At 41.0% G+C, this 18025-nt stretch overlaps 1 protein-coding gene and 3 long non-coding RNA genes across 28 annotated transcripts in view; 2 read left to right on the forward strand and 2 right to left on the reverse strand.

Moving 5' to 3' along the window:
* The window catches only part of LOC144313316 (uncharacterized), a 357200-nt gene that overhangs the window by 132028 nt on the left and 207147 nt on the right, over positions 1 to 18025 (forward strand). The gene's annotated exons all lie outside the window — the stretch shown is intronic.
* LOC144313671 (uncharacterized) overlaps positions 1 to 18025 on the forward strand; it is a 66609-nt gene that overhangs the window by 42718 nt on the left and 5866 nt on the right. Inside the window, exon 4 of one of the 5 annotated variants that reach the window (XR_013379296.1) lies at positions 12740 to 15854. The exons of 2 other annotated variants lie outside the window; for them this stretch is intronic. This is a non-coding gene — a long non-coding RNA (uncharacterized LOC144313671). Of the gene's footprint in view, positions 1 to 108; positions 213 to 2295; positions 3228 to 12739; positions 15855 to 18025 lie in introns of those variants that run through there. 2 more of the 5 variants (XR_013379295.1, XR_013379297.1) reach the window with 2 other exon arrangements.
* Positions 1 to 18025, reverse strand: part of ARMC3 (armadillo repeat containing 3) — a 101747-nt gene that overhangs the window by 19046 nt on the left and 64676 nt on the right. For 19 of the 21 annotated variants that reach the window (XR_013379293.1, XM_077896814.1, XM_077896829.1 and 16 more), the window contains 6 exons: positions 16897 to 17146; positions 12763 to 12899; positions 11575 to 11743; positions 8983 to 9083; positions 8172 to 8273; positions 7650 to 7757 (listed from right to left, as the gene is read on the reverse strand). Coding sequence is in view for 20 of the 21 variants with exons in the window: in XM_077896814.1 (XP_077752940.1) it covers positions 7650 to 7757; positions 8172 to 8273; positions 8983 to 9083; positions 11575 to 11743; positions 12763 to 12899; positions 16897 to 17146 (867 nt within the window). In the remaining variant the exon portion in view is untranslated. The remainder of the gene's footprint in view (positions 1 to 7649; positions 7758 to 8171; positions 8274 to 8982; positions 9084 to 11574; positions 11744 to 12762; positions 12900 to 16896; positions 17147 to 18025) is intronic. The other 2 variants (XM_077896830.1, XM_077896812.1) reach the window with 1 other exon arrangement.
* Positions 9286 to 11564, reverse strand: LOC144313672 (uncharacterized). Its single transcript, XR_013379300.1, has 3 exons — positions 9975 to 11564; positions 9466 to 9533; positions 9286 to 9324 (listed from the first exon to the last, which is right to left on the reverse strand). It is a non-coding gene; the product is annotated as an uncharacterized LOC144313672 (long non-coding RNA).

Genomic DNA, 18025 nt, shown 5'->3' on the forward strand with positions numbered 1-18025 from the left:
ATCTTTCCTCATTTTTGTTTCAATCCACAAATATGAATTGTAAAACTCATGAGGAAACAGCCTATTGTATGCACCCATATTTCAATTCTTCTTTCTTCCTTCCTTTAGGCTTCCAGATTCTTTCATCATTTTCTTGTCGTTTGAAGAACTTCTGTTAACTAGCCAATATGTAAGAATAGAACTGCTGGCAATAAATTCTTTGTTTTCCTTCACTTGGGAATGTCTTTACTTCTCCTTCTTCATTACTAAAGTTTCCCCAGAGAGAGAACACGTGGTTGATTCCTCTAGCAGTTGAGAAATGTTGTGCCACTTTCCTCTAGCCTGAGAGAAATGTACTGTCATTTAAATTGAAGTTTCCCTATAGGAAACTGGAACTTGCACCTTTACAAATTTTGGATCCCATGACTCAGGTGGGCTTCCTTGGGTGGAGCTACCTCACACAAGAAAATTGTACCCTATGCTATGCTAGGCGAAAGAGAGGGAGGACAAGGAAACCTTTGTGTGACTTCTATAGCATTTGCTTAAGTGTATCTTTTCCCCACTGCTCCTGCATTATATCTTTTGCTATAGTAAATCTCAGCCATGGGGATATATCCCCCTGCACAGGCCATGAAAATGAGGCTAGTTCAGGTGAATTTCCTAAATTATGTCTTTGTAACTCTTGATCATTCTGTTCCACGAGCTGTAAATTAGGGGCAGGGATTAAATATTTCTTGAAGTAAAGGGTAAAAGAGGGGGATCAGCTAAATGCCATGTGAGTTTTCTCTTTATTTTGAGGAAAAAAATACAAAAGTAATCTTATTAAATGCTTTTGGAGTATTACACAAAACTCTGTAATCATAACAAATACTAAGATTTTATAATTCTCGGGTGCCTGGGTGGCTTGGTCTGTTAAGCATCTGCCTTCAGCTCAGGTCATGATCTCAGGGTCCTGGGATTGAGCCCCATGTCAGGCTCCCTGCTCACTGGGGCATCTACTTCTCCCTCTTCCTCTATCTCTCTGCCCACTTATGCTCATGCTCTCTCTCTCTCTCTCTCAAGTAAACAAAATCTTTTTAAAAAAGTTTTTATATTTTCTAATTCAACATTCTATTTACTGCAGCTAAGTAGAGAGTCATGCGTTAAATGTACTCACCATATATTATGGTAAAATCTCTAAGCAAAAATTCACATTTCCCAGTTCTATCATCTAAATACCTTTCTTTTTTTGTAAGACAAACAAATAGAACATCTTTACAAACATAGTAAAATTTTAATAAGTTGGGAACTACCACTGGAAATGTCAATAAGAATGGCAGAAAGCATATGTAGGTTTATCTATTCCTAAAGTTACGGGGTAGCTTTATAATATTGGACAGTTTGACTCAGAGCCACGTATAAAACAAAGCATGTGTATTTCTCACTGAGTGTGCTGCTGGGAGAAAAAGGAATCATTTGGCATATAGAAGATGATAGCCAGCATACAGGGCTAAGCGCATCATGGAGGGCAATCTTACTGAGTGATTAAAAAGGGATAATTTACTAGAGCTCCTGAACTGTAGTTTCCCACTGCTGTATATAGAAGTATTTCATTTGGATTCCTTTCCCATGAAGTCTGCCCAGTTGTATTAATAAGGGCTTTAATACTTAAACGAATTTCACTTCTAACTAAATATGGAAACAAGTGCTCAGAAATTACAAAATTTACTCTCGTAAAATTCTCAGAAAGGACATCGATTTGTGATTAAAGATAGCAGAACTTTCAACCTTCTTACAGAGGCTTGAACAAAACTACCTCAGAAAACAGAGATTTACTATGGAAATCCAAAACAATAAGAATATTTTCTATGTTCATTGGTGGACGAGAAGGTAGGGAGCCAAGTAGAGAGAGATATTTATCTGCCTTCAAACTGTGTATTGACATTTTCAAAATTTAATCACTTGATCCTTTCTGACACCATCAACTATTTGAACAAATAAATTAGAAGTCAAGGCTACTGGGAGAAATATAAGTCATGAATCTGGCCCACATAGGGTTTCAATTTAGGTGGGAAGATTTTGGTGTATGAAAAATAATCACAATGCTAGGTAGCATTCAATAAATTCCACATGTGTGATAAAAATGAGAAACTCAAGATGTTCCAAAAATCTATCCCAATTAGATGTCCTGTTCCATCTATTCTGTTGCAAAAGAATAAGAGAGCATCAAAGGAGACGCACAATGTATTTTAGGCTTAGAAGGATGCATGTGTGCATACTTGTATGTGCGTGTGCACACATGTGGTAGTTTATTTTGTTATTTGTCAATGTCCCCAGTAGGATGGAAGCTCTTTGAAAACAGAGGTTTTTGTTCACGGCTATATTTGTAACACTGGAACAACTCCTGGCACCTAGCACAATCAGCATTTGCTGAGTGGATGAATAATTTCAAGAAAAAAAGGTGAGAAGCATTTGCTGAGGGGATGAATAATTTCAAGAAAAAAAAAGGTGAGAAGGTATTTAAATGTGATTAAGATGTTAAGTGTGATTAAGAGACAATATCTATTTCTGAAAGACTTTTGCAGTTAGTCAAGATTTGGGAGGAAGGGAGAAAAAGGCTAAGCTAAGGTTTAAAAAGAGAGTTTTAGGGAAATATTTTAAAACTGAAAATGTTGGGGCACCTGGGTAGCTCAGTGGTTGAGCATCTGCCTTTGGCTCAGGTCATGATCCTGGGGTCCTGGGATTGAGTCCCACATCAGGCTCCCTATAGGGAGCCTTCTTCTCCCTCTACCTATGTCTCTGCCTCTCTCTTTCTGTGTCTCTCATGAATAAATAAAAATAAAATCTTAAAAAAAAGTAAAAATGAAAATGTTTTAAGAAGTCATTATGATGAAGATCAAGATTGAGCAGCAGAAATGTTGAAGTATATGCTGTAAATTTCTAAAAGACTCCAGAGATGAACAGACTGGAAGGAAACAAAATAGAGACAGGAAAGCAATAAACTTTTAAGTGTGTATAATAAACTCACACAATCAACTTAAATATTTATGAAGACTGGTCTGAATACAAAAATACAGTACAGCTAGAGCCTACAATACATTTACAAATCATAAATGTTTATTGTAAGGGGAATGATCTTTATAAAGAAAAGCTTCAGAGGGCATATTAGATTTGTTGACTTTGGTGTAATCTAGGAAAAAATCAAGATGGTGGCTGGGTAAAGGGGAAACTACTAGCCTCTCTTATGTTATTTTTTTCCCCACGAAGGAGAGCACAACTGAAACCTTCACACACAAAAATAATCTGATTGCTGATGACCCAGTGTGAGCCTGATGCTTCAGGATTTTAATTTATGTAGTATATGGTGATGATATTCTTGAGGAGAAAGAGAGAAATTATTCTTACCTTGTCCATATTAGGCCACTTCATGCACATAATTGATTTGCTTATTTCCCATCCCTTCTCTCTTCTTCCTTTCAAATATTTAGCCACTTTGTGGTCCTAGATGGTTCATCATCCTTTGTCAGTATCTCTCAGTAACTTTTTTTTTCTTTTTTTTTTATTTATGATAGTCACAGAGAGAGAGAGAGAGAGAGAGAGAGAGAGGCAGAGGCAGAGACACAGGCAGAGGGAGAAGCAGGCTCCATGCACCGGGAGCCTGACGTGGGATCCGATCCCGGGTCTCCAGGATCGCGCCCTGGGCCAAAGGCAGGCGCTAAACCGCTGCGCCACCCAGGGATCCCCTCAGTAACTTTTTTTAAACATTAAACATTCTCTATGACTTTATCAGATGAATAGAGTTAAAATGTTTTATTCTATCTCCAGGGACCCAAAGGACTTATAGTTACAAGACAAGAAGGATTTACCAAAAGACAGCCAACAGGGCAAAAAGATTATGACCAATCTATCCCCCCAGTGGGTCCAGGAATAAGAAAGGGGAAAGAACTGGGTGGACGTGCATTGATCACTTTAGTATGCAGGGCTTAGGCTCTGGACAAACATTGTTTCATTTACTCTTACAGCACCTCTACAAGGCAGGAAATCATCAAATCCATTTTAGAGATAAGGAAACCAAGGACCGGTTTTGTCTGAATCCAAAATGTATGCTTTCCTTCATGCTAACAATCTGTTTGAATGTCGGGAATACATCAGGGTTTGTCTTCAAGTGGGGAGATTACGCAGGTACAAGGAAGATACCAGAAATGATGTGAGAAGAAATAATCATCTTCGTTTGTTTATATTTATTCTCCAGGGGCATATTGGGAGGGAGTCAAACCTCTATTCCTTTCAACAACCAGCATTCAATCTTTGAAATAATTTATGAATATATGATCTATAAATGTTTCTTTACTGTCCCTCATGTTCCTGATATTATTCTAGGCTCTATGGCAATAAAAATGAAAAAGGCCTGGTCCCAGGTCTCAAGTAGTCCATTGCTTAGTAAAAAAGACAAATAAGTCAACATGAATCAGTTCAGGTTACATATCAGATTATTTGAATTCACAAAGGAATGGACACAAAGAGAATACCTAACCTAGGGTGACCAGAGAAGGCCTCGCAAAAACAAAATATATGAACAGAATGAAGAAAGAATAGGAATTTTCCATGCATACAAAACATGTAAGACTCTTACAGGAGATGCCGTGGTTGCTGTTTGGACTTCATTTGGAGGATGATAGGGCATCATTGGTTTAGGCAGAATAATTTCATCAGCCTTTCATTTGGGGAAGGTGACTCAGGGGGTAGTATGGAGGATGGGCTTATGGAGGGCTCTTCAAAAGGCAGAAGACTCTTACAATGAGGAGGTTAGTGTGTTGAGATACAATACAAAGGCCTGAACCAGGGAGGTAAAGGTGAAAATGAAGAGAAACCATGACTTAAGAGACATGGATGACATCGAATACATATTCATTCAGTGTAGGCAGTAAGGAGAAGAAGGACTTTAAGACGATCCCTAGGCTTGAGCAATCTCATGGGAAGATGCTAATATTCATCAACCTAGGGAAGAGAGGAGGTTTTGGGAGTTGGGGGAACAGTTCATTTGGAACATTCTGTTTACAGAGCAGGAGAGAAAAGGCTGGACTCAGGGGAGGGGTATATAAATGTCAGCAGTAGCTAAAACTATGGAGAGTGAGAAAGGGAGTAAATGAAGAATCCTGGAGCATGTCAATGTGTAAGGTACTTGTGATAAGTAGATGAGGATATAGCAAAAAGGACCAGAAAAGAGGGAAATTATCCATAGAGCAAGAAGACATGGATCAAATGAGATAAAGATGTGAGTACTTCCAAGTAGTACAGAAAAGTCTTACTATCAGATATTATAATTAAAAACCCATGGCTATCTGAAGATCATCACTTTTTAAATTTATTGAAATTCCCGTTAGTGGACATACAGCTCAATATTGATTTAAGGAATGGAGTTCAGTGGTTCATCACTTACATACAACAGCCAGTGGTCATCATAGCAAGTCTCTCCTTAATTCCCATCCCCCATCTAGCTCATCAGCCACCCACATCCCTCCACCAACTCTGTTCTCTATAGTTAAGATTCTCTCCTGATTTGTTCCCCCCCTTTCTTTTATCCCCCTCCTCAAAGATCAGCATGTTGATATACAAAATAACTTTCAACCCAGTAGGGCTGCCCATTCTCTCCCAAAAGATTTAGGATTAAGAACCAGACTAAGTTGTAAGAAAAATAAGATGATACTCTGCCAAGAATAGCAAAATCACCAAAGATTAAAGCTGATGTGATGTCAGAGGTACCAGAAGGAATAGTGCACTTTGATTGATGTTAAGTACAATAGGTATGTAATGGTTACCCAGCAGACAAGTGGCCTATTCTCCCCTTAAGGGGGAGGAAGGCCAATTCTTCCCAAGGCCACGGCTGGGTAGACCAAAGGGAGACACCTGCTTCAAAGCCAGCCAGTGCTTTGTCTGGCCTATGAAGATAAGATGGTCTCTGACAAATAAGCACTTGATAGCTGCTGGGCTTTAGAACTGAAAGTTTGCTTGGAATTGGAGCAGATCTGTCCCATGGCAAACCAAAGTCACATATAAGCTACGATTATGGGTGAGGCAGTAACCAAAAGAAAGTCAAGGAGGAAAACAAAGCATCCGTAAATAAGATACCACGCATGTGGAAAGAGAAAACGAGAGGGAAAGAGACAGAGACCCTACAATTATCTACTTAACCCCAGCTTCTGTCCTGCATTTCCCGGGTTGGACTCTGGAGACTCTTCTATATCCCTGCATGGGTTGAGTGGATTTGGGCCTTTTGCAACTGTTTTGTTCAACAGTACTAACATTTGTTGAACGTCTACTTTGTGCGAGGCACTGCTCTCTGTGCTTTCCATGCGCTAATTGATGAAATCTCACATTACCCTATGTTATGTCCATTTTACTGAAGAGGAGATTCAGGCAAAGAGAAGGTAACCAACTTGCTCAAGATACACAGCGTATAAGGGTGGACCTTGTCAAAAATGACCTTTTCCTGCAAATGTTCAGATTTCTATTCTCTTGAACACACACAAATGCCTATGTAGGCTAGCCCAGCACTGCGCTAAACACAAGGGAGGTGGAAAGAGAAATTACTCAAGTCAGAACAGGTTGTTGTCCTCCTCAGGGAGCTCTCCATGCAGTAGAGGTGAAGCACAGAGAAGCCAAAGGAGGAAAGACAGGAGAAGAAGTGGATGGGGTGGGGGGGACAGACTAGGGAGGGAAGGGGAGTGGAAGGCAGGAGAGGGACAGACAAAAAGTATCAGTCCTGGAACAATAGGAGCAGATAAGAAGCAGAGATGAGAATAACGAGCAAAGGAGGCAGGCAATAGAAAATGAAATCAAAAATAGAAAAAAACAAAAAAACAAAAAAAAAACAAACCCAGCTCTGAGGTCTGAGGAGGAGCACAAACCGCTGCCTGGACCTCGGGAGGCCGCCGGGAGCAGTCTCAGTTTAGAAAGCGGATGCTGGGAATGCGTGCCAAGCAGCCTCCGATACCGCAGTGGTTCTGAAGGGCTTAAGTCAACAATAATTAAAGGGTCATGGAGTGTGGCAAGAGGTCCAAGTGGGTTTTTGAGGAATCCAGGAAAGTGCTCATTAGAGAAATAATAGGTTTAAAAATACGTAAACTTACAGAAAGCATGTTTAAAACATGCCAGGCCTAAAAGGCATGAAACCACATTATAATTGTTCCATCAAGTAAGAAAGGGGTCCTATTTCCCTTTCCTCCCTCTGGCTGCCTCCTAAAGGGTCCGAGGTTCCTCTGGGGGAGCAGGACGGGCAGGGGCCATGGTAGCACGGGGGGGGGGGGCCCACACTCCAGGGTGCGTGGCAGAGGCAGCCGCCGGGAGAGGGCAGAGGGGTCACTCCACGATGACCACAGCGCAGGGGTGGACTTTCAAATGACCAGCTGGAGGCTGCTGTTTCTGGTTTAGAATTAAAGCGTCTGGAGGACTGTACGGTTGATCAAAGTGACCTGAGTTCTCACCCAGAGGCAGGAGGAGAAATTTCCTCCGGTGAAGTTTTAAGAGACTGCAAGGGACAAAAATGAAGTTACTCTTTAATTACATTTCATGCGTCTTGCCCTGTGCAACATACTGATTCAGAAAGCCACCCGTTCCGGTCACCAGCATCGGTGGGGGGATCAAAACCTCCTATTTAGGAAAATCAACACATACAATAACACATGTCCTACCTCGATCCTTTTTCCTTCGTGGTGCTTTTGCTAACAGCAGTATTTCGTCCAGAAGTAGGTTCCAGTTTATCTTCTGTGGGAGATCCAGATCTGGTACTAAAAGGATAACTATTTGCTCTCATGACAAGGAAAAACTCATCATCGATTTCAGTCACATGAAAAATAACAAAACATTACATTTGCAAGGCATTTCGTAATTTCGAAGGCACGTTGCTTTGCCATTTGATGCCTTGGCTCCCTTCCCTGTTGTGAACGGGGGCACCAGGCATCACTCCATCTACAGATAATAAAACCGAGCCGGCTCACAGCTCGAGGGCTCACTGTAGGTTCACGGCACACAGAAGGTAAAGCCTGCTTTTTTTCCAGTGATCATTTCCACAGTGATTTAAAAAAGCAATTGTGAAATTACAGTACTATACGAATGAAAAGAATTAAGTTGCCCAAATCTAGACTCTACATTTGTTCTTCCTCCCACCTTGAGGGCAGAATTATTTGAGTCTAGGCAAAATATCATTCTCTTACTTTGTCTTTTCTTTGCTTACTCTTCTTAAGGAAGATGAGGAAGAAATACTCCGTCCATAACCAATATCTGATGATTTGTCTTCCATAGATGCAGGTGGAGAACTAAAAATTTTACACATTTGAAATTAGACACAAATTAAAATACTTCATCTGTCACTATGGGATTTGTCCTACAAAACACGTCCTTTTCCCCCCCTGGAAAATCATATTTGGAGCTGACATAATGTCATCTATGGAGTGACAAAATGAACACGTAAAGGAGAGGTTAAGGTAAGATGAAGAGAATATTGTAAAGTTTTTCGTGAACTGGAACAGGAAATATTTTTATAAAATGTGTCACATAAAATACACATGACTATTTTAAAGAAGACTTTTGAAGCTTTAATTTTTAGCTTTACTATTTACTTCTTATTTTATATTAAAAAAAAACCTTTGGGCAATGGTGGGAGTCCAGCATGCGGTTGCGGAGCCCTGTAAACATAATTCGTTTTGGTTTGCTTCTAAATCTACTTACACTTTCTTCAATTACTTCATGTTACCAGAAGGGTAAGAAGCAGTGACTACAGAAATACATCTGGAACTAAGTGGTAAAGGGAGTCAGAGGAAAAACCATGTTGGTGGTGATTTCATGGTCTTTACGATGTCGGGCTATGAGTTTACGGACCGGTGTTCATTTTCAGGGTGATGCTAAATACACCGGGCAAAAAAGATGCCATCCTGGGAATCTTAAATATTTACACAACGATGACGGACAAACAAAAAACACTGTGTGCCTCCCCACATCGCTCCTCCCCTCCCCCAAGAGACTCACACATCAGATGATTTACTGTTCACTAAGAGTACAGCACGTAGGTCACTTGGTTCTTGTAAGCAGAGATCCTTCAAAGGCAAGAGTTTGGTGCCGGGATTTATCTGTAGATAATTTAAGAACTAAAAAGTAATATCTGCATGTGTTATATGGTTTTAAATGAAGACTGATGTTCTCGACTGTTTGAAGTAATGTCACACACACATATGCAGTTAGAAATAGGACCGTGAACTTTTGGGCATCTTGCCTCCAGCTCCCCACAATCTGTATTGCCTTATACTCTCAGCTGTTTCACACCACAGTGATCCGTAGTGGAGCTGAAAGTAGTTGAGTTTGCAAATCCCTCTGTAAACGTAAGGGAGAATGGGTTGTCTGTAAGAGTAACTAATTACCAAACAGATGACTAAAAATGCTGTGAGGCTGTCTAAAAACAGGCTGGGCAATTGGCAATTTTACCAGCCTGCTGAGGTGGGTTAGGCCACACACCTTCTGGGGTCTTCTCCCAATCGTATTATCATCAGATCCCTCTCTCGTCCAAGATACATTTCAGGATCCTTTAAAAATCAGATAGATCAGGTCATTTTTCTGAAGTAGGAAGTTTTCCTACTTCATTCAGAGTAAAGGCCAAAAATCCTTCTGATAGTCCACAGATTTTACACGATCTGGTCTCTCTTTACCTCCCTGATTTGGTCTTTATGAGAAGGGCCCTAGGTTCACTCAGCTGTAGCTATGCTCACCTCGCTGTTTCTTAAGAATATGCCAGGCATATTCCCTGCCTGGAAAGCTCTTCCCCCAGCCGTCCTCACGGCTAAGTCCCTCACTTTCTCATTTTTGCTCAGGTATTCCCCTCTCCGTTGAGACCTACCTGACCAGTTTCTAAAATGAACATTGACCCCAGTACCCACTCAGCACAATAGAGCCCTCTTATCCTGCCTCTGCTCTACTCTTCCCCCTAAAACTCTGATCATTTTGATCACGTGAGATAAATTATTTACCTATTTGTCATGTTTACTGTTTATTGTTTGTCTCTTCTCACTGGTGTCACGAAAGTAGAGATCTCTTTAATTCACTGACATTTTCAAACCCACGGTATTAGAAACTTCATAACTACTGAACGAATGAATCAGAGAATTCTCCTTTACAAAGAATATGGTTTCATTAAATTTTTAAAAAACTGTATGAACAAATACATTTTGTCACAGCTTTGTCTGATCCATGGCAACACTGTTCCGATAAGTGTTCTCTGCTGGTTTTTCTGCTCATTTCCTCATTTCTCTCTGCCATCTTTGTACTAATAATGTTGTGCCAGTTCCTTTTGAACTATGCATCACTGAGTGAGATGGGCTTTGTCAGAGCAGTGATTTCTCAGTGGTGTGTGTGTGTGTGTGTGTGTGTTATGACAGGTATGGCAGTGGTGGCAGCTGGGGAAAGCAGAAAGAAGAAGAGCAAGAGTCAAGATTTAGGCTAGCCATTTTTCATTATTTAGAATGTCTCTAGGGGCACCTGGCTGGCTGGGACTCTTGATCTCAAGGTGATGAGTTCGAGTCCCACACAGTAGAGATTACTTTAAAAATAAAATAAAAATTTAAAAAATTGTCTCTAATTCTGTTGCCATGATAGAGTGTTTCCTGCAAATATGGTTCAGCTATGTGATTCTTTCATGGCCCTGTTTCCTCTGCCTGTTTGAACCAAGCTGGTCCAGGAAGGCTCCTGCTGCCAGCCTTGCTCGTCCCAGGTCCTTGGGTCCTGTACCTGCCTGGCAGAGAATTTGGCTTTTGCACTTCTGAGCTCTCCTCTCACCTGAGGCAACGACGGTGCTTTCTGAAACCTGCCACCACTAGCTGCCTTGTCCCTCTCTGGGCCTATGTTTTCTCCCTTTTCATTCCTCCTCCTGTACCCTTTCTCCCTGATCTCAAGGAATCTTAGTAACTTCTACATTTTTAAATGAAGTCTGGGTCATATCTGGTTCCTAGTTTTGCCTAAAATGGCATTTGTAGATTTAAAAAATTTTCCCTGGTCTCCTTCCTGCTTTTGGTTTCCAGACGAAAGGAAAATGCTGGCTTTAGCAACAATGCCAAAAAGTCCTCAGAATGCTACTTTTTAGCTTCTCATTTCTCTTGACATAACCTTGAATTATACTATATAATGTTTTTAAAATCGTAATCAGAAATGCAGCTTAAATAATGTTCTTCTATATTACATTTTTAAAATCTGGCATTGCAATTTGATTAGTTTCAATTAGATTATAATTAATAAAATGAAACATTTATACTTCTGTCCTTATCACTAACACTGAGCCCTAGAAATAATAGAACCCCCAAACAGAAAATGCTCCTTCTTTTATATCTTCTCTGAAACTTGAGAGTAGCCTTAGCAAGCCGATTCTACTCCAAGTAATCAGATTCTAGTTAAAACTGTACAGAAATGCAAAATCTTATAGCCAGATAAAGTCACGAATAAAGCTCCGATTCCCAAATTTCTGTCTATAAGACTATATATTCTGTTAGGTAGTTATAAAATTGCCATGTAATGGCATCATGACTGAAGAAGAAATGATCGCACATACTAAAATACAAATTACCCGACCCGACTTACCCGACCATAATCATAGAATCCATCATTAATTATGTTACTTGATGACAAATAGCCAGTCAGGCTATATTTCAGAGACAGGTAGTTGTTGAGCAATTTGTTATAAGCTGCCTCACTGAATTTATTTTTTCGACTTACTGATAGATTAATTTCTTCAAGGATATCTAGAGCCCTGTCAATAAGACAAAAAAAAGCATTATTTGCTTTATACAAGCAATCCAACATTAAGTTCTCATTTATATATCCGGCCAAGACCCAGAATGAAGAATTGAGATGAGAAGGTTAAAGACATCTCACGCTTTTAGATAAAGTAATACAGACAGAATTATGAAGATGGATCAGTCCTTTTAGAGAGTATATATGCCATGTAGGGTTTCATATTCAAACAGCCGGAAAGGACACTGGGTGAGGAGCTGAAAGTCCTTCATTTAAAGCAAAATTAGGGGCACCTGGGTAGCTCAGTGGTTGAGCTTCTGTCTTCAGCTCAGGGTGTGACCCTGGGGTCTGGGATCAAGTCCCACATCAGGCTCCCAGCGTGGAGCCTGCTTCTCCCTCTGCCTAGTCTCTGCCTCTCTCTCTGTGTCTTTCATGAATAAATAAAAAAAATCTTAAAAAAATAAGGCAAAATTAATATTGAGCCCCAACTTTTTCAGCTAACCGGGCAATACACACAAACATAAAGATGCCTAGAAATAGTGTAAGCCTGTCATTGGAAACCTAGAACCCTATTTGCCAGTGTGTTCAGGCAACTCACGCATCTGCTACTAATGGAGGAACTGCTTTCGTGGGGTTGGTTAAATGCCTGATTCTGATGGAAAGCTTTGTGTGAAGGAGGGAGAAAGAGGATATGCAGTCAGGGCTCACCCATTTTATTTGAGCTTCAAAAGTAGTGAGACAATCACTCGTGAGCAATGGCAGAGGGAAGGGAAAAAGAGGCATTGATGGGGGTGAAAACGTGGAGGTGGTGAGGGGGCAGCAGAGAAGATGCTTTTGTCAGGTGCTGGTGGAGATCACCAGGTGGGAGGAATGAAGAAGGGCCCCCCTCCTATCTGCTGGGACAGTCACAGCTCCTGAGGGCTCAGCACCCTGCGAGTGGGACTGTGAACTCTGACTTTCCTTGGGTGCAGAAGAGTGTACCTCTTCATCTTCTGCTCTTCCTCTTACCCAGAAACTCCTGGCAGCTCCACTCACCCAAGCCTGAATAATTCAACAGCCATCAGCTCATCATTGGCGCAGACCATCACAGCCCAGCTGGCGTGCCTTCTCACTTCATCATTCTTGGAGCGCAGGAGCTCCACCAGAGGCTCCAGTCCACCTGAATTTCTTAACTAAAAGTGGAAACCAGAAGTCTATGCTTTGGGAGTACAGAACATAAACACTCATTTTTAAAAAAATCTCATTTGATTGTTAGAAGAGTTTAACTATGTGAGAACATTTTAGGATATTTAGATTTTATTACATCCAGGGGAAAACAATCTATTGCAAAACCTTATAGACAGGAGCCCAGGTTTCTGTTCAAGGTCAAGAGGGGGCTACAGTCAAATAATTGAGGGAGGTCATTGTGATTTTACACAGAAGGGAGACTGGGTGGAGAGCCTGTCCTCTCGCTCCCCTATGTTCCTTCATTCTGCTCATCAACATGGCTGTTCACTTGGCCCTGTGGTAGACAGAATGATGGGTGTCCTTTTCCCTGGAAAGGATTTTTGCCAATGTGCTAAGTTGCCAGTTTTGAGATGGTGAGAGTGTCCGGGATAATCAGGTGGGCCCAATCTAATCATTACGGTCCTTATAAGATGGAATAAGGGTTCCTGGAGTGGAGAAAGGAGATGCGTAGAAACAGAGGTTAAAGTACTATCCTTTGAAGATGGAGAAATGGGCCAGAACCAAGGGATGGAGATGGATGGTAAAAGCTAGAAAGGGCCAGGAAACCGATTTTTCCTCCAAGTCTCCCAGAGGAACATAGCTCTGACAACACCTTGACTTTAACCCATAAGGCCTGTTTTCAGACTTCTGACCTCCTAAACTATAAGATAATAGATTTCTACTACTTTAAGCCATGTTGTGGGAATTTGTTACCACAGGAATAGGAAACTAATATAGTCCCCAAGGCTGGGCAGGAGGAACTGATACAGTAACATGCTACCCATGACACTGGACACTGCCACCAAATTGTCAGTGTGGCCAAAGCGTAGTGTAGCAATGCCCTAGAAAAAGACCAATTTTTGTTATCAAAATTTTTTTGATAGTGTCTTCTCTTCATTTCTCCAAGGGAGGAGTGAGAAAAGAGATAAAAAAAATAAGAAGAGAATTGGACAGAACTACATTAATTGCACTATTAAAGGAAATGCAGTTAATAAAGGTGGATTAATTACTCATGGATAAAATTATTCCAATTGGAAAAAAATCGACAGAGCTCTTATCTCACTGTCTGAAATGCAATACTCTATCATCCAAGCCTAGAGGACAAAAAAGAATATTTTATCAGTTTCTATGTGTAGTATCTGAAGACAAGAGCCCTTATGGGGTATGACTCACTTGATTCAGTCATTTTCTGCCAGTGTCCAGTGACATTTCCTTCTCAGGGATCACACTTTAATATATGTAACATTACAGCTTTAAAGAGTTTACTTTGAATCATCTTAGGCTTAGCAAGTCAAATTTCTGAACATTGTTATTTTTGAGTATAATACAGGATAGTCTAACTCCATGTGTTCTTTTGGCAAAGATCTAACTAATTTATTAATTACTTCACATGAGGGCACATGGGTGGCTCGGCGGTTGAGGGTCTGCCTTTGGCTCAGGTCATGATCCCGGCGTCCTGGCATCAAGTCCTGCAGGGAGCCTGCTTCTCCCTCTGCCTATGTCTCTGCCTCTCTGTCTCTCATGAATGAATAAATAAAATCATAAAAAAGTAAAAAATAATTCCTTCACTCATTTACTCATTCTTTTAACAATCATTTATTAAGCAAGCACTCTGTGGCACATATATATTAATGGCATGAACACAGGTAAGAAAAACTCTCAAATCCTTTCCCTAAAGCCTTAAGGAGCTTATAGCCTTTCATAAAAGAACCATATATGCAAATCAGAGGACTAAGGAAGCATGTCTAGGGTGTAATGGAAGCATAGAGGATGGTGCTCCCAGCTTGAGGGTTGAAGAAAGGCCTCGTGGAAGACAGGATGGCTGACATGGGTTTGGAAGGTGAAGTGAGATTTTATCAGGTGGATGAAAGTGCGAATAGTTTCCAAGGGGTGAAATCAAAGACATATAAACAAGAGAACAGAGCATATGGACAGAATTACAAATAGTATGGTATTTCTGGAGCATAGAGTTATGCCTGAGAAGAGGCTTCAGGCACAGGTGGATAGGTGTGGGTCATTGGGAGCCCTTGCTCATCACGCTAAGCAGCTCAGAATTTTTCTTCTGGGGCAGTGGCATGCCACTGGGGACTTACAATGATGTGATGAGGGTCATATATTTGAAAGATTAGTCTGGAGGCAGTGTGGGAAGCAGGAGGTGGCGGGGTAGGGAGAGCCGGAGACTCAGCTGCACTATTCCAGGAAAGAGATGGACTATTCTGCAGACTGCACAGAGGTAGGACCAAAACGCTTGGAAGCCTAGCATAGTGCCTGGCACGGAGTAGATGGTAAATAAATATGGGGCAGTCTTGAGCCGCCTGGGCAGTTCAGCAGGTTGGGTGTCCGACTCTTGGTTAGACAACTCAGGTCGTGGGGGACAGAGCCAGGTGTTGGGCTCTGTGCTCAGCAGGGGAGTCTGCATGGGGACTCTCTCCCTCTGCCCCTCCCCCGACTCTTGCACATGTAGGCTCCTAAATAAATAAATAAATAAATAATAAATAAATATTTAAAAATAATATTTGGTAGTCTTAGTGCCTTAATGGATGAATGCAAGTGAACTGAACCAATGGGAAGAACGGTGGGGATAGAATAGATACCTATGGGACAGAAGAGACAAGATTTGTTAGTCATCTGAGTGGACAGCAGAGTGCAAGAGCTTGGGCTCTGGATGGCATTCTTCATCCTCCAATTTACCAACTCTGCTTGGAGCACATTTTGTCTTTAAGCCTGAATTTCGTCCTCTGTAAAATGGGAATTACAAACACGGCCCATCACGAGTGAGGCTTAAATGCTTGTAGAGTGCTTAGCACAGTGCCCACTGCATAGTAAGTGCTCAGTGAGTGTCAGCTATTGCTATTTATATTGGCCGCAGGGGAGCAAAGTCCTAGGCTGTTTGAATGAGTGCCCTGCGACTGGTAAATATGAGAAAGGCAAGAGAAAAAAGGATGTTTGTAGGTTTATGTTATCTTTATGAACAGAACCAAACATACTTTTACATGACACACTTGTAAAAAAAAATGTAATTTTATGCTTTAAAACTTTGAAATATACAAGAAACACAAGAGTATGCGGAACCCACGTGTATAATGTAAAGCATTGTAGTAAGGACACACCTGTTTGTCTACTGCTCAGTTTAAGACATTTAAATGACCTTGAACCCCTGTTTGCTCCTCTCAATTACATCCACTCCCTTGATTCCCCCAAGAGGATTTCTTGAATTTGGAGTTAATCATTCTCTACCTTTGTCTTTATAGTTTCAACTTACATGTATGTTTACCTAAGAAATGTATTGCTTAGATTTGTATATTTCCAAATGCTACATAAACAGAATCATAAGTATGTATCCTTTTGCAACTTGATTTTGCTTTATGCTCGAGATTCATCTCTGTCGGTATCTGGATCTATAGCTCATTCGTTTTAACTGATGTGAAATTCCCCTTTATGAGTGTGCCACAATTTATACCCATTCTCTTAAAAGAGAACTAGACAATTGGTGTGTTGCCAGTCGTTTAGATATAAACAATGCCTCCTGGTGCACAAGAGGCAGGAGAACATTTTTGGTATAATTTAGAAACAGAGCTGCCAGATTATAGGATATGCTCTTCTTTGCTAGATAATGCCAATCTGTTTTCCAAAGTGTTGCACCAACTTAGTAGATTTCATTTTTTAATTTTTTAAATTGTATTTGTTTTAGAGTGGTTTTAGGTTTCCAGCCCCTACTCCCAGCCCCCACACAGGAGCAGCACTCCCATTATCAACATCCCCCACCGGACTGGTACATTTGTTGCAATTGATGAACATACGCTGACACATTATTATCACCCAGAGTCCGTGGTTGAAGTGTGGTCCCAGTTTTGAAGGATCTAAATGATGGGTCGGTTCAAACACTTGAAAATGTTTTGAATTAATCCACTCAGAGATAGGGACCAGAAACACTGAGAGAACAAATGTTATTAAAGCTCTCACCTCTGTCCGGGCCTCTACATCGCAGGCAGTTGTAGCAACCATGAGAGCAGCTTTGCTCTGCACAACCGTGTTAGCAGAGCACAGCGGGCCGAGGAGGGCGTGCATGACGTCGTGGTTCTGCATTTTCACACGCAGGGGCTCCTGCATTGCCATGTTCGCTAGTACCGTAGCTGCATTGGCAATGGCTCCGTCCCGATTACTAGACAGGATGTTTATTAATGGATCGATTCCATCAGCTTCAGCAGCAGCACTGGGTAAATGGAGGAGAAATGAATGTCATTCAACTGAGTTCAAGAAATGGTCTTCGGGGTGTACCACGGAGCTTATTAAACAAACGAGCACATAAGTACAGTTTGGGAAAGAAATTAATTTACAATGCAATGAACCCAGACTTGAGGTGCTAGTGATTTAGATGGAGTCTGGGAAGATGTCAGTTAAGAATGAATTTAAATAACCCTTTTCCTACTTTTACAGCTTGTAGTTATAGAAAACTGCACAACTACTTCTTAGAAACCCTCCTACAGCCATTCAGTTTTTAACTCAGTGATACTTACAAGACCAGGAAATTCTACTCAAAGAAAATCGATTAAGGTATTCTCAACTAGTGGGAAAGCAAAGCTTTATATTATTTTTATTTTTATTTATTTGTTTATTAGAGAAGGGGAGAAATCGAATCTTAATCTGGGCATGGAGCCTGACTAGGGCTGGATCTCACAACCTCAGGACCTGAGCCAAAATTAAAAGTCAGACATTTAACCAGCTTAGCTACCCAGGTGCCCCTAGGAAAACAACACTTTGTTTTTTATTTTTTTAAGAGTTTATTTACTTATTCATGAGAGACACAGAGAAGGAGGCAGAGACATAGGCAGAGAGGGAAGCAGGCTCCCTCTGGGGAGCCCAATGTGGGTCTCAATCCCAGGACCCCGGGATCATGCCCCTGAGTTGAAGGCAGATGCTCAACCATTGACCCACCCAGGTGCCCCGGAAAACAACACTTTAAATAGGAGGAATAAGTGAGTGGGAGATGCTCTTGGTTTAAGTTAAAACTCTTTAGCTCATCCTCCCCCTTTTTAAATAAGGTTGTTAATTGTAGGCAGAGGTTAATGCATTTGAAACCAGCAAAACGTTT

Source organism: Canis aureus, chromosome 5 (genome assembly GCF_053574225.1).
Source record: "Canis aureus isolate CA01 chromosome 5, VMU_Caureus_v.1.0, whole genome shotgun sequence".
NCBI lineage: Eukaryota > Metazoa > Chordata > Mammalia > Carnivora > Canidae > Canis > Canis aureus.